At 33.8% G+C, this 16,211-nt stretch overlaps 1 protein-coding gene across 1 annotated transcript in view; it reads left to right on the top strand.

Moving 5' to 3' along the window:
• The window catches only part of PJA2 (praja ring finger 2, E3 ubiquitin protein ligase), an 83,870-nt gene that overhangs the window by 32,962 nt on the left and 34,697 nt on the right, over window positions 1-16,211 (top strand). Inside the window, exons 2-4 of the mRNA XM_012647373.1 lie at window positions 3,372-3,489; window positions 4,664-4,864; window positions 6,172-7,204. Of these exons, the coding sequence (XP_012502827.1) occupies window positions 3,459-3,489; window positions 4,664-4,864; window positions 6,172-7,204 (1,265 nt within the window). The 5' untranslated portion in view covers window positions 3,372-3,458. The remainder of the gene's footprint in view (window positions 1-3,371; window positions 3,490-4,663; window positions 4,865-6,171; window positions 7,205-16,211) is intronic.

Raw genomic sequence — 16,211 nt, 5'->3', positions numbered from 1 at the left:
GAAAATAACGAAAGGCTAGAAATAAAAGTGAATGAAATCTTCCAGTCCATAGAGTGAAAATTTGAAAGTAAAGTTTAGAGACGAATGATTAATCCATGTGGACCAAATACAGGCAAAACAGGATGGAAAAAAAGGTATCTGTGAGGCACTGACAGTCATCTTTAAAACAGCCTTTCCAGTGCTGTGTAGGAAAAAAATTTAAAATAGCCTGTCCCTAAATAAGTCCTTGTAAAATTGCAGAATATCAATTATTGAGTCAAAATCGTAAATATGCCAGAGAGAAAAATGTGGTCTTCCTTCAAAAGGAGGAGAAATAAATTGGCAAGGTGCTAGAAAACAATGCCTTTGAGGGTTTAGAAAAAATTATGTTATCTTGAACTGTACCAAATCATGAGGGAAAGATAATAATAATATTTTAAAACATATATGGATTCCATGTTTACTTCCTACATATACTTCTTAAAACAATTATTTGAGGATCTTCTAGGAAAGAAAAAAAAAATAAGGAAGACAGGGAATTTAAACCAGGAGACTTAACTGAGTACAATCAAAAGATACCACAGAACTACCTTTGAAAACAGGTAGACTAAATTTAGATCAAGATGTTGGAGGGCTCTAAAAAGAAGATCTTTAAGAAGAAAAGTGAGATCACATTAAGGAAAAGTGTAAGAAACAGGGTGATTGTCATGGTTCCTGTACTCTCTTTATAAATCCTTTCCTCTCCTTAATAGCGTTCCAGTCAGGCTTGTGTACCTGGTATTCTACTAAAGGCACTCTTGTCCAGATCTCCAGTATCCTCCGTGTTGCTCAGTCTAATGATCGGTTAGTTATAGGTCCTCATCATACTTTACCCTTTGTCACAGTGGATCATTTCTTCTGCCTGAAACACTCTCTTCACTCGACATCTATGCTTCAGGATTTTTCTGTTCTCTCACTGGCTTTTCTGTTGGTTTTTCAGGTATAGGTTTAGCATCCCTAATCAGAAAATTTGAAATGCCTCAAAATCTGAAACTTTGAGCACCAACATGACAAGTGGAAAATTCACATATAAGTACTTAACACAAACTTTGTTTCATGCACACAGTTATTAAAAATATTGTATAAAATTTCCTTTAGACTATGTGTGTAAGGTGTATATGAAACACAAATGAATTTTGTGTTTAGACTTGGGTCCCATCTCCAAGATACCTCATTATGTTTATGCAAATATTCAAAAATTTGAGATCTAAAACACATTCATGCATTTTGGATAAGGGATACTCAATCTATACTTCTTTTTCCTTAACATCTTAATTCTTAGTACTAGATTGTCCAGGGCTCAACTTCTTTACTTATTCATGTACACTTATCCAAGTTCATGTCTTTTTGAGTATTATCTATGCACTGACAACTCCCAAATTATACTAACAGCTCAGAATTCTTCAGTCAACTCCAGACTCCTATTTAACATTTCCAGTTGAATGTGTAATAGATAGGTCAAACATAACTCATCCATAATTGAACTCAAGATATTTTCTCCAAATCTGCTTCTTCCCCAAATTTTTCTACGTCAGTTAATGGTAGCTCCATTTTTCCAATTGCCCAGGCTGTAAAACTTGGAGTCCACCTTGACTCCTTGCCTTCTTTCATATCCTGTACCAGTAAATTTTGTTGGCTCTATTTTCACAATATATCCAGAATCTGGCCATTTCTCAACGGCTTTATCTGTACTCTGTTCTCTTGTCAGTATTATTTTATAGCTTTGTAACAGGGCTCCCTGCTTTTGACCTCATACCCTTTCAAGCCCCTCAACACAGTACTCAGAGTGTTACTATTAAAACGTAAGTCAGATGATGCTTCTCTGCTCAGAATTGTTCAACTGTTTTCCATCTCAGAATAAAACCCACATTTCTTATATTAGTCTATGAAAGACCTCTGTGGTCTGTTCTGCTTTACTCCCTCTACTTTTCCTAATAAATTTTCTAACTTTATCTGTTACTTTCTTGCTCATTTCACCACAGACTTCTTGCTGTTACTTGATCACTTCTGGAAGTTTTCACATCAGGATTTTCTGTTTATTATGCCTGGAATTCTCTTTCCCTAGATTTTCATGTTCTTCTCCCTCACTCACATTAGCTGTTTGCTCAAATGCTGCCTTCCTTAACCACCTATTTTAAATTGTACACTCGAAACAATTCTTTATTCCTTGCTTTATTTTACTCCGTAGAATGTATTATCTAATGTGTATTAATTATTTAGTGTCTACATCTCTTACTGTAATTTTAGGAGGGCAGAAATATTTATCCATATGCACATTGTTGTATCTGCAGCTGAAAATAGTACTTGGAACATGGTAAAATAAGGCCTTATTCCAAAGAAAAGACTTTGGATAAAATATTATGTGAACTTATGGCCATCCTTTAAGATTGCTATCTACTGTACTGTGATCTATGAAGACTGAAGTTATTTCAGATTATTTTTCTTATGAAAACAATGTTAATTAGAACCAGTATTTTTGCCAATGTGTTAAGATTTTTTTTTTATATTCCTTTTCTCTTTAGCTGTTAGCAGCCATCTGATTTGATTCAGATATATTAGAGGATCAAAATCTGGTGCTGAATTTATAATATAAATGGGTGAATGTGTAATGTTATGTATGTTAACTTATATACTTAAACCCATTTGCAGAGCTATCATCTAATAATTTTGCATTAGTGATGGGCAGTTAACAATAGCTCAAGTGTTTAAATAAATAAGGTGTTTAAATTTAAAAACTAAGCCCTTACAAAACTTTAAGAAAAAACATAGGGTGCAAGTTCTCAAATACTAAATAAGTGAATTAATTTCAAAATAGAAGAAGGTCTTTTTATATTTATTACATGGTAAATTATAGTTTTTCCTAATTTATTTAGAATAGGTTCTTAGTTGGGATTAAATTATCTGATTGTCTGTTATAAACAGTATATCATTATTTACACAAACTAGTTACTAATGGCCATGATACATTTTTAAAATGAAGTTTGTATTCTTAGGATTAACTTCTTTTAAGAATTCCAGAGCTAAACGAACTATAGTGCTTAATCAAAGATAGCACAGTGTAGTAGACTCCTAAGTAGTTTGGTCACATACCACAGTCAGCAGTTCTCCCAATATATTCGCTTATTAAAAATTATATATATGTTGTTGTCATTGGCAATCTTAAGGATGCCATGTACTTAGGGCAAAGTTTATCAAGAGCAGATGTAAATCTGTATTTCAAATAGCCATCTTGATAGTCCTGAGGTTTTTTGCCTGATTTGTCAGATAAAGTTGTATTTTTCTAAGTTATTATAAGGCTAACAAAGAGTTTCACCAGGAGAAGTATCAGTTTTGATATTTTTGTTTCTTTGCAGGAATCTTCTGCAGCTTGTGCATTGTGTGAGTAAAAACTAAATCGCATTCGTAATTCTACCCAAGTGGGCACACTGAAACTGTCACACATGTCACAGTACACTGAAAAAGAGCCAACAGGTTAGTGTAACACTTGATATTGTCTGTTATAAATACATGTTTGTTGCTCTTCTATACTTGGAAGTGATTATATTTCTTATTTTAATGCAATAAAGCAAAAATATTAACTGTCCCATTTATTATCTATATCATATGCTGTGAAAAATATTTTGTTACTGCATAGTATATGTAATATATAATTGACGAAGCAAACTTTTACCTAATATATATGTGTGTGTGTACATATAATAATGTACTACTTAGTAAAAGATACTGTTGTTTACTACTATATATCCTTTGATCATCAAAACTTAATATTCAAGTTGTTTAAATGTTGATGGGTTTTCTTACCATAATATATAACATTCATTGGTATTTTTGAAAGGTGGGGTAGCATGTGTTTGACTTGGCCCATCACTGTTTTCTTTTGGAGAATTTTATCTGATCATAGTCTTTGGGACAGTTTTTTGCATTCTGGTTGATTCTCTATGGCACAGACACCTTTAAAGACGTTACCTGTCACCTTTGACGTGGACATATTCATTCTTAAAGTAATTGAACACATATCATGTGCTAGTAATTGACTCATCAAATATGTATTGAGCATTTATATGTGTGGTATGTTACTTAGATAATTTGGAAGCTCATTCTCCTATCCATAAAGACCTTTGGCAGTATAATAATTTGGCATATGAAGAATCTTTTCTTGTATGTTTCATTATAAAAATCTGACTACCTTAAAGCTGCAGTCCCCAAGCCCTGGGCTATGGCCTGGTACTGGCCCATAGCCTGTTAGGAAACAGGCCACGAAGCACAGTCTGAACTCTGTACCACACACTCCACCCACGACACCTCACCCCCCCACCTCTGGTCCATGGAAAACTTGTCTTCCATGAAACCGGTCCTTGGTGCCAAAAAGGTTGGGGACCACTGCCTTAAAGGAACCACATTTAAAAGGTATTTTTTTGGGTGGCAGAAGAGGCCCCTAACTCTCATTACATAGTAATTCATATTTAATTTTCTAGTGTGTGAAGAAAAATATTTTATGGAATCAGTAAGGTGCAATTGATATTCAATAGCATATGATTTGGCAAGTAATAGAATATATGTTGAAGTAGTTTCCCCATAATTGCTCACCAGATTAAAGCTCATTGCTGTCTCTCTTTTATTTTTTCTTTTACTTCCCCTCCTCCAGCAATGGATCAAGAATCCGGCAAGGCTGCCTGGCCTAAACCAGCAGGAGGATATCAGACAATTACAGGCAGGAGATATGGAAGAAGACATGCATATGTCAGTTTTAAACCATGTATAACTAGACATGAAAGAAGCTTAGGTCGGGCTGGTGATGACTATGAAGTATTGGAACTAGATGATGTTCCAAAGGAAAATTCCTCAGGTATGTAACATGTAATTATTTAAGTGTTATTAATAGTTGTATAGGAATTGGTCTTGTAATATTTAACATTTTGAGTGGGTTTATCTATGTCTATGGGTGTACATACAGTACATTTCTTATCAAGAAATTATATTTTATTGTATTCAATATTAATAGTATATACATTTAAACATAGAAGAAAATAGAATACAGCCAGTCATTAAAATTAACTATACCGTTATGGCACCGATTACGTTGTCACATCCTTCAGCCACAGGAAATCATCTTTCAACCAAAAAAACCTTTTTTTAATGTGAAATCTGAGTATAGATATTTCACCCTCCATAAAACATTTAAATAACTTTTTTTCTTTTAATTTGATCTCTAAGTAATTTAGCTTGGCTAGTTTATTTTTTCATTATTTTATAAGATCCAAATGTCAAGTAAGGCTTATTCAGTTAAATTTCTTAATTATTCAGTGGTTTGAAAAAGTATTTTGCAAATATCCATATACTATAATTGTACATTTTTAGACTGGATTTGTCTTTTTGCTGAGTAAATGTGATAATTCTACGTTATTTTTGCTGTCATTTATATATGAGAATCTGAATTACTAGCTAAGGTCATCTGTTAAAGAAGCATTTTTGTGATATGACAAGGTTGAGTTTCAGTTATTTTATAATTTATAAATTTTTGTTCCTGCAAATCTCAGATATCTTTATTTTTTCTTATTAGCAGTAATGAAAGATAGTCATGCTTAAAGTAATTTGTGGAATAGATACAATTTTACTTGTGTCTCAGAATTCTCACAATTAAACCATGACAAAGAGAATCAACATATTAACCTGTTTGTTATTTTTCAGTCATAGCTATAACACATTTAAAGCTAACTCATTTAAGCCTTACTTCTCTTAGGTATGTAACCTATTGTAATTAATATGTCTGTCATAAAGTACTTTTGAAGGTTTTTTTTAACCTGCATGTAATAAAGAAAGTGGATTTGTAGATCACTGGGCAGGCAGATTGGTTACCCTATGACTCCATTTATGCTTCCCATTTTATAGCCTCTTATTAACCTCTGTGAAAAACTGTCTGCAAAAACATGGCGAGGGAGAAGATATTGAGAGGCTACACGTTGGCATAAATGAACTCGTAGGGTAACCAGTCTGCATTCCTGGTTAAGTTAGGGAGCCTGGAAGCACTTGCCAAATAAACTCATTCATACTTTCAAGTAGGTAATAATTGGTATGATTTCCACTTATAGTTATTGTATAAAATTTTATCTAAAATAATCCCTCCAAATATGTTTTCTTTTGTTCTCTATGAAGGTTCCAGTCCATTGGATCAAGTTCTTTCTTCCTTACCCAGCGAACCTATATTTGAAAAAGATGAAACAGAAATTCCCACTTGTGGTACACCATTAAATCAAACCATTGAGAGCAGTCCATCCTTTGCTGCAGTACATCATAGTGAGGAGGGCAGGGAGACATTAGGAAGCAGTATGAATGTTCATAATCACTCTGAGGGAGAGTGTACTCCAGGAGTTTGTAATGCTTCAGGCATCCAAAATGGAATTATGTTGGTTGATACTGACTCTTACAATCCAGATGGCAAACATGGAGAAGATAATGACCGTCTTCAACTTTCCACAGAAGGTGGTAGATATCAGGAATCATTAGGCAATACAATATTTGAGTTGGCAAATGGAGAGGCAGAGGCATACGCTGGTCTTTCACCACCAGTTCCCTCTTTTAACTGTGAAATAAAAGATGAGTTTGAAGAGTTAGATTCAACACCTTTTGTGAAAAGTTCTACTGGTGGTACTGAGATTGTCCATCAGAACAGCCAGGAATTTCAGAGCTCCTCTTCTCAAGATGAAGTTGTCAGAAAGAAACAACAAAATAATACTAGCCAGGAAAGACAGACAGAAAATTCAACTGAAAATGCAGCCTGTGTTCCAGGGCATGTTTGTAGTGAACAAAATACCAGTGATAGGGACAAGAACCATGGAAGTTCTCCTGAACAGGTAGTGAGGCCAAAAGTTAGAAAACTGGTAAGTTCAAGCCAGCTGGACCAAGAAACAGGTTTTAATAGGCATGAGGCTAAACAAAGAAGTGTTCAGAGATGGAGGGAGGCTTTGGAAGTTGAGGAAAGTGGCTCAGATGACCTCTTAATAAAATGTGAAGAATATACTGGAGAGCATGACTGTATGTTCTTGGATCTACCTTTCGCAAGAATAACAGAAAATAACCAAATAACATCAAAAAGTGGAGCCACAGCAGGAAGGCAAGAAGTTGTGGATAACACCTTTTGGAATGGCTGTGGAGATTATTACCAGCTCTATGATAAAGATGAAGACAGGTAAGGTCTGATCCAGAACTTTGTCAGATTATGTAGTCAACAAAGTGGTTTATTTCTATTACTATGATGTTTGATGGATGGGCTATCTGATATGATCAAGGAATTAGATATTTTGATTTACCAAATATTCTTATTTACTAACCATATATGTAAACTACTGGTTAGAGTTTTTCATAGAAACTTTTCTCGAGATGTTTTAGTAGTTTACAGCAATAATAAGTTCAGATAATGATTATTAGTTATTACAAAAGGTTAGAGATGCTAGATATTTTAATTAATGAAAGGCAAGGTAAGCATTTATTGTATTAAAAAAATTTTTGTTAAGCCAGTCTGGGTTTAAAAAGTGATTACGATCACAGAAATTATTGATTGATAATATTGCATTAACGTTGCCAATAGTTATTAATATCATTTATTTCCCTTTTGATGTGTTCTTCCTGTTGCTCTTCATATCACTAAGTTTATTTTTTACTTAGTATTTACTTATAATTAACAACTCTATGTGGTAGGTACTATTTTTTCACCCATTTGTAGATGGCGAAACTAAGGCACAGAGAGTTAATTAATGTCCTAAGGTCGCAAAGCAACTAAATGGTAGACCTGGAATTTGAGTACCTACTTCCTAACTTCAGAGGCTGTGTTTTCAACCACCATACTGTGTTGTTTTCAAGAGAATATAACTTTTCTTATAGTAAGCATTCTGATTTCTCTTACAAACATAGATTCTATTTTTCCAAACCATAAGATAACAAAAGAAGAAAGAAATGGATAATTTCTTTGTATAACTGCTGAATTTCCATTACCCCAGAGGTCCTTTTAAGCTAGTTGCAACCCTGACAGAGTTCAGTTATAGTGCAATTGCAAGATTTTATTAACTGGTAGAAAAAAACATTCTCTTTTTTTTTAACTAGAAAGTACTATAAAGGAAGAAATTTATCATTTTGACTATGAATGCATTTTATGTCTTTTATTTCATATCATAAAATAATAAACATTTGATTTCTTTGGGCATATCAATTAAGTCACTGTTGTATGTGTAACTTATTGTAGAAAACAATTGAAATAATTTACTGGTACCTGGAAGTTTGTAAACTTCAAATGTTAACAGATAATTTTTATATGATCTATTGTTTTTAAGCTAAGGATAAAGATCTTTTCAGTTCAAATCCACAATCTTATGTCCAAAATCCACAAAGTGCTAAAACCAGGAATTGGCCACAAAACCTGACCTTGTTGAGATGTGTTAACACTTTCTTGATAGCAGATCTGGATCTGAACTAAATTGAGGCTGTTTTTTCAACTATTCACATATTTAACTGCTGTGTTTTCAACTATTCACATATTTTGCTGCACATTTGGGGGTTGCTAAAGCAATATTTCTAAATCTCGGCAGAATAATACCTAAATTCCAAAACATATTCAGCCTTAAGATTTTTGGATTGGATTGTGAACCTCTATATATCATACTTCTAGGTTACTATTTTAAAACAAAACAAAACTTACAGTCTCTGATAATTTATCTTTTTGAAAGTATCACATAGCCGTATTCTTTTTTTCCCTAGTTACATTTTTGCTTCTTTAAAGAAAATCATTTAACTTGGCAGTGCCTTTGCTGTTGAGGACACACTAATAAATATAAAAACTTCTTTTGCTTGCTCTTTATAGTCAGGTTTAATGTCAAGTAATGAAGTTGATGAAATCTTTACGTTGTTTGCCAATCCCAAGAGAAAGAGTAGTTTTCTCACCTCCTGGTTTTTGAACTGATTTTTGTGTTATGTGCATGTGTCAGTGGTTATAAGTATTTTCTTTGCCTGGGAGGACTCTGGACTTTTAATGGTTATGAGATGTTTTCTTAGTATATTTATTTGTAATTTTTTTCTTAAGTGATATATCAGTATTCTGAACAATGATAGTTTTTTTACCAACAGAATATATAGGTGGGAAAAACACTTACAATTAATAGAAACTTACCTTTCAACTTGCTAATAATGTATTGACTTACAGAGCCTGTAGTTCAGGTCTGCCAAAATGATGGACCTACTTTTGAGCATTCTTTAAGACATTGAAATGCCAAAAACACTTAGGTTTTTTTTTGTTTGTTTTTAAGAATCACAGAGTAAGTTCTAAAGAATAATGGTTCTGCCTAGGTTCTACTTATATTTGCATCTGTAAGCTTTAAGATACATTTTAGGACCTCATTTCAATAGTCTGTGTAATTTTGATGAGTGATTCTATTTCTGTGCTTGTTTCCTGTTCCTCTACCCTGATTCCCTGCAAAGTATTATAATTGCCAGAGTGCCTTTTCATATGGTGCCAGCTGAAGGTTGAAATTTAATAGCTGTATACTCTATTTAGTTTCATTTTGCCCCTTGTTCATCTACCTGATATTTTACTGTTGTCCTGCTCAGTTTTTTTTTTTTTTTTTTTGAGACAGAGTCTCACTGTGTTGCCCGGGCTAGAGTGCCGTCGCGTCATCCTAGCTCACAGCAACCTCAAACTCCTGGGCTCAAACGATCCTCCTGCCTCAGCCTCCCGAGAAGCTGGGACTACAGGCATGCGCCACCATGCCCGGCTAATTTTTTCTATATATTTTTAGTTGTCCAATTAATTTCTTTCTGATTTTAGTAGAGACGGGGTCTTGCTCTTGCTCAGGGTGGTTTCGAACTCCTGAGCTCAAACAATTCGCCCACCTCGGCCTCCCAGAGAGCTAGGATTACAGGCATGAGCCACCGTGCCCGGCCTGCTCAGTTCTTGATCTTAGAAGATTGGAGAAGTGGGGAAATGATAACTCTACTCTTCTAAGTTTTTTGAAGGAAAATATAAAGAGCTTCTGCTTAATTTGAGTCTTTAAGATTTTTTTTGAGTTGTTTGCTTTGCTTTGTAAAATTTAAAGGTGATATGCTTAAAGTTCTTTGTCACATTTATATTATAATAGCCACAAATAGAACTCTTATCAAGAACATAAACTAAAATTCATTGTGACATTTTAAACATAGGAACTTTGGCTACTTCTTAAAAAGTATGAATGTATATTTTTTTATAAGTGGAAAAGTATTTTAATGAATTCACGATCACCTTCTTCCCTGAAAAATTCTAAATGATCACTTAATCACATCTGAAACATTATACTCTATGGGGTAAGCATTGCTCTGAGCTGTTTGACAGGAACTGAACACCACCTTAGTAAAGTAGAACTGCAAAGGGAATTTTAACAGGCAGCATATAATTGTGAGATTTGGAATTAGACTGAAGAGCTAAGGTTAGTACCCTGCTCTTTTGAAGTACACCCCGAGAACTTTAGTAACTGTTTGAGGACAAGATCTTGAGTTTAAAAACCTTTCAGTAATATTAGCACATTTTAACCTTGGGCCTAACTGTTCTGAAGACAGGCATGCCATCTGCTGACCATTTCTTATAGCACTTTAGGTTTCTTTTGGAGTTTTTGTGTCCTTAGGACTTAACTTGGCATAAAAGGTATAAAAAAAAAAACCTTACTTAAGGTGAAACATCAGGACAATTTTTTGGTTGATGTTATTAGGAGAATAAAATGAATATTAGCCATTTAGTTGATTTCAGTTTGGTATATTAAAAATGGATTTATTGAAATCCTTTTAAGTGCCAGACTTTGTTCCAGGTGTTCTGTAAATGCAAATAATAACAGTCTCTGTTCTCGTAGTGTTCACCAGCCTTATGAAGAAGACAAAATATACTTAACCATTATTACGAGACTGAATTAAGCTCGCATATATTTATATATAAGCTATTTGAGAGCTGTGAAGAAAGAGCTCTCCTGACATCCTGGTACTACTCCAACAAATAAAACATCTTTGTGCAGCCAAAGATTGTAAAGCACATGCTTTAGCATGTTAGCATACCTTTTCTTATCGTATTTTCAAGTTCATAGACGTTTAGAGGGACCAAAGTAATGATAAATAGGTTTGTTCCTCATTTATCCTAGGTAGTTCAAGTGATTACAATTTCCTGATACTAAGGAAAAAGACTACAAAGTGGTAACAGGCAGGCACAATTAAAAAAACCACAGCCTTTTGGACCTTATTAACTAAATTAAGCAGCTTTATATATTTGAACATATTTGTATCACTATATTACATCATAGTTCAATGTTAATAATGGAGAAATGTCAGAATGCTTAGATGATGTCAGATAACAAAATTATCTAAAATTTCACTTTTTCCTATGCTTTCATGATTGAGGTTCTCATGGATGTGATAAATGCCAGAAAAGGCAAACCGCTGGGGAATTCAGAAATGAGAGATTGCTTTTGGTTGGTTTAATTTCTATATCTTATTTCTACCTAGGATTTTTACCTAAATTATTTTTTCTGTAAATCACATGTAATTTTATTCTGTATGTGAAAAAAGTTTTTTTGGTTCACAGTTCAATGTGTAAAGAGTATAACATTTGAATAAGTTATAGTTGTCTGCTTTTGAATATAACTCTAAATGCTAACAGGGATAATATCAGTGGAAGAGATCAAAGTGGTACATAATTTAGTTTTTACTCTGAGAACTTTAAAATGTTTAATTCACCTGCTTTTTAAAATCAAGAATGAATAGATCTTTGCTATTCTAGGATCATTTTATTTGTGTCCTGCTTCTTCTGTTGCTTACTCACCTTAAAAAGTTATTTAAATGTTTTCTTTCTGTTTTTAGTTCCATATACTCTTGTCACTCATAGTGGATAACTTTTTGTTTCTTTCCTGGAGGTATTGAAGTAATTAAATGTGAACTTTTTTGTTTTCTTCTTCTCTATATTAGAATATGTTAATATCTATGCCTATTTTCAATTTTTTCTTCAAAAAAGGAGGTAGCTTTTTTCATTGTGTGGCTGCAGTCATTTGTGACATTCCTTTATCAGTTATCCTTACTCCTAGGTTGCTTCTCTCTACCACTCAGCCTTGAATTTTTCTAAATCTTCGGGAAAACCTTCACTTGATCTTGCTTCTTCTATTAGTTACTTGCCTGTTTGTGTTTTCTCTTACACTACTAAATTTTTATTTTTATTTATTTATTTTTTATAGAGACAAGGTCTCGCTCTGTCACCCAGGCTAAAGTGCAGTGGAGTGGTCATAACTCACTGCAATCCCAAACTCCGGGCTCAAGCAATCCTCCTGCCTCAGCCTCCCAAGTAGCTAAGACTACAGGCACATGCTACCATGCCCTGCTAATTTTCTAAATTTTTTGTAGAGACAGGATCTCGGTATGTTGCCCAGGCTGGTCTCTAACTTCCCAGCCTCGAGCGCTCCTCCTGCCTTGGCCTCCCAAAGTACTGAGATTATAGGCGTGAGCCACCATGCCCAGTCCACTGCTGAATTTTTAGAAAAAATATTCCATACCCGCTGCCTCTGTTATGTCATTATCCACTCTTCTTAACTGCCCTGAAATCCAATTCCTAGTTTTATTTCTATATTTAATGTCAACACTGACCTCCTAATTTCCACATTTATTTATCTTTTCTCAGTACCCATTTTCCTTGACTTCTCTGCTGCTCTTCAGGCTGTTTGCTTATCCCTTCCCATCTCCACAGTTTCTCTTCCATTGACCTGTGTTAGTTTCTTCTTTGCTACCTCTTTGAATCCAAGAGGTATGTAAACTTTTTCTTAAAGGATAGCCATATAGGAAATATTTTAGGCTTTGTAGGCCAAAAGGCAAAATTGAAAGTATTATGTTGGAACTTACATAACCAGTTAAAATATAACCATTTAAAAATACACACACAAAAAAATAAAGGTTCTTATTTTTCCACCACTTTAAAAAAAGAGCAGGAGGCCTGATTTGGCTAATGGGCCAGGGTATAATTTGCTGACCATTGGTATAAAGAAAAACTTGGTTGAGTGACCAGGAGACTGATATTATCATTAAATAAAGACAAACCAGAAGATGTACAGTAGGTTTTCTTTGGTAAAGATAAGAGGAAAATAGTGATGTGTTGGTAGGAAATCCAACAGAAATTTCTAAGCAGACAACTCATATTATGAAAGAAGTAACTAGTGCCTTTATTTAATGTTCACTGTTTTCCAAAAATTGTGCTAAACATTTTATCTGCAGTATTCATTTAAACATCAGTGTAGACCTGAAAAGTAAGTATTAATATCCTCATTTTACAGATGAGGAAAAGTGAGCATAGAGAAGTTAATTACCCAAGGTTGCATTACTAGTAAGTTACTGAGCCAGGATGCTAACCCAAGTCTGTCTAACTTCAAAGGTTGCCTTTTACCAATGTGATATTCCACTGCTGGGGGTAAGAAAAAGGCAGTCGTGCATGGAACTTTCACCTAATATTAAACATAGTACTTTGTTTCTTCAATAAGGAAATTGCCTATGGTAGGTTTTTTTGCTTTGTTTCTTTAATAGTAGAAAATCTTAGTCATAGTTGGATAACCTCCTCCAACTAGTCCTCTGAGCCAGTTTAAACTTTTAGAGCTACAAATTAGTAATAGACATTAAGTTTGAATTTTATCAGTAATGTTTGCAATGAAATATTAATATGAAATCATTCATGTTACTTTTAGTCACTCGTCATAAATATCTATTAATTTCTGGAATGTACTTAAAAGTTTTAATTTTTGGCCCTTTTCAAATAAAATAATATCACTAAAACTTCTCTGTTTAAAATCACACGATTGCAGTCTTTAGTATCTTCCAGGAGCTTATGAGCACTTCACTATTCAGGCTCCTTGGAAATTTTGCTGGCAAATTATTAATGAAACTGTGATTTTGTACTTACAAAATATGAAAAATAAACACAGTGTTAAAGAAGCAGCTGTGCTATAATGAATTGGACTGAGTAAACAAGTCTAGTTCATAAAATAATTGAAAAACAAAAGAAGCAATGTTATACAGGGGAGTCTTGAAAGAAATGGGATCCCGAAAGGAGAAGAATAGGTGAAATGATTGTGAAAACTTCTTGATGGTGAGAGGAGTGGTTGTGGTGAAAGTTCACACTTTAGGCACAGTGTTTGGAATAGAGCATTTATGTAAGAGAAGAAAAGAGTTGGATGTAAGAATGTACTGGGATTGGATTGTAGTAGATCATAAATGCCATTCAAAGAAGTTTAACCTTTTATTCTGTAGGCCAGTATTTCCAAAGTAGGTGAAATATATTAAGTGGTACACAAACAAATATTTTTAATTTTAATCATTATATATTTATTTGAATCGGAATTAAGAAAATATAGCTGCTACATCAAATTCAGGACTTAATGGCTATCGCTTTTGGCTTTAATGGCTTTGATGGCTAACTAAATACATTTAGGTGTTACATTAGTTAGGTAACTAAATGTATTTGAATAAAAAAAAAAGTTGTTAAAAAAAGATGATGGCTTATTATTTACCAGGTACTGTTTAAATGCTTTAACTTATTCACCGCTCACATGAACTGAATGAGGTATTAGATACTGTTGTTAAATGCAACTGCTACATTAGGAGATAAAGGCACAGAGAAGTTTTCACAGCTAATGAGTAAGAGGTAGATTCAAATCCAGGCAAGCTGACTTTAACCTGTATTCTCACCTTAGGACACAGTGTTAATACGCAATTGTAGCAACAGTTGTGAAGGTGGTAGGCAAACGGTTTAAGTTCGTGAAATACTGCTTTAGGAAAAAAGAGCTGTTGAAGGTTTTTGGAGTGATATTCTAAATGTACTATTTGTGGGGGGGGGGACCAAGGGCAACATATGTAACCTAAACATCTGTACCCCCATAATATGCTGAAATAAAAGAAAAATAAAAAAAAAATAAAAAAAAATAAATGTACTATTTGGTATAAATTCAAGCAATAGTGATATTCAAAATGCATTTTTTAAATTTCAGTAGATTTAAGGGATACAAGTTGAATTCCATTACGTGCATATGTCATTTAGTGGTGAAGTCTGGGCTTTTAGTGTACCCATCACTCCAATAGTGTACATTGTATCCAATAAGTAATTTTTCATCCCTTACCCCCTCCCACCTTTCACCATCTTAAGTCTCCAGTGTCCGTCATACCACTCTGTGTACTTGTGTAGCCATAGCTTAGCTTCCACCTATCAGTGAGAACATGTGGTATTTATTTTTCTGTTCCTGGGTCACTTCACTTAGGATAATGGCCCCCAGTTCTATCGAAGATGCTGCAGAAGACATTATTTCAATCTTTCTTATGGCTGAGTAGTACTCCATGGGTGGGTGTGTGTGTGTGTACATGTGCACGTATCACATTTTCTTTATCCACCCATCGATTGATGGGCACTTAGGTTCATTCCATATCTTTGCAATTGTGAATTGTGCTACAATAAACATACAAGTACAGGCATCTTTTTGATATAATGATTTCATTTCCTCTGGGTAGATACACAGTAGTGAGATTGTAGATCTACTTTTAGTTCTTTGAGAAATTTCTATACTGATCTCCATAGAAGTAGTACTAATTTATATTCCTACCAAGAGTATATAAACATCTCCTTTTCACTGTATTCATGCCAACATCTAGTTTTTTTTTTAACTTTTTAGTAATGGCCATTCTAATTCAAGTAACATGATATCTCATTGTGGTTTTAATTTGCATTTCTCTGCTTACTGATATTGAACATGTTTTCATATGTTTCTTGGACATTTATATTAATGTATCTTCTTTTGAAAAATGCCCTGTTCATGTCATTTGCCCACTTTTTAATGGGATTGTTTGTTTTTTCTTGCTCATTTATTTGAGTTTCTTGTAGATTCTGGATATTAGTCCATTGTCAGATACATAGTTTATTAATATTTTCTTCCATTCTATAGGTTGTCTGTTAGCTCTTTTGATTATTTTTTATTGCTGTGCAGAAGCTTTTTAGTTTAGATCCCATTTGTCTATTCTTGTTTTTGTTGCATTTGCTTTGGGGGTCTTGGTCATAAATTCTTTGCCTAAGCCAATGTCCAGGAGAGTTTTTCCTAGGTTTCTTCTAGAATTTTTATGGTTTCAGGTCTTACATTTAAGTTTATAATCCATCTTGAATTAATTGTTGTATATGG

The sequence above is a fragment of the Propithecus coquereli genome, unplaced genomic scaffold, assembly GCF_000956105.1.
Source record: "Propithecus coquereli isolate 6110/MARCELLA unplaced genomic scaffold, Pcoq_1.0 Scaffold265, whole genome shotgun sequence".
Classification (NCBI taxonomy): Eukaryota; Metazoa; Chordata; class Mammalia; order Primates; family Indriidae; genus Propithecus; species Propithecus coquereli.
The sequence above is the reverse complement of the archived record's forward strand: the minus strand, read 5'-3'. Positions and strand labels throughout refer to the sequence as shown.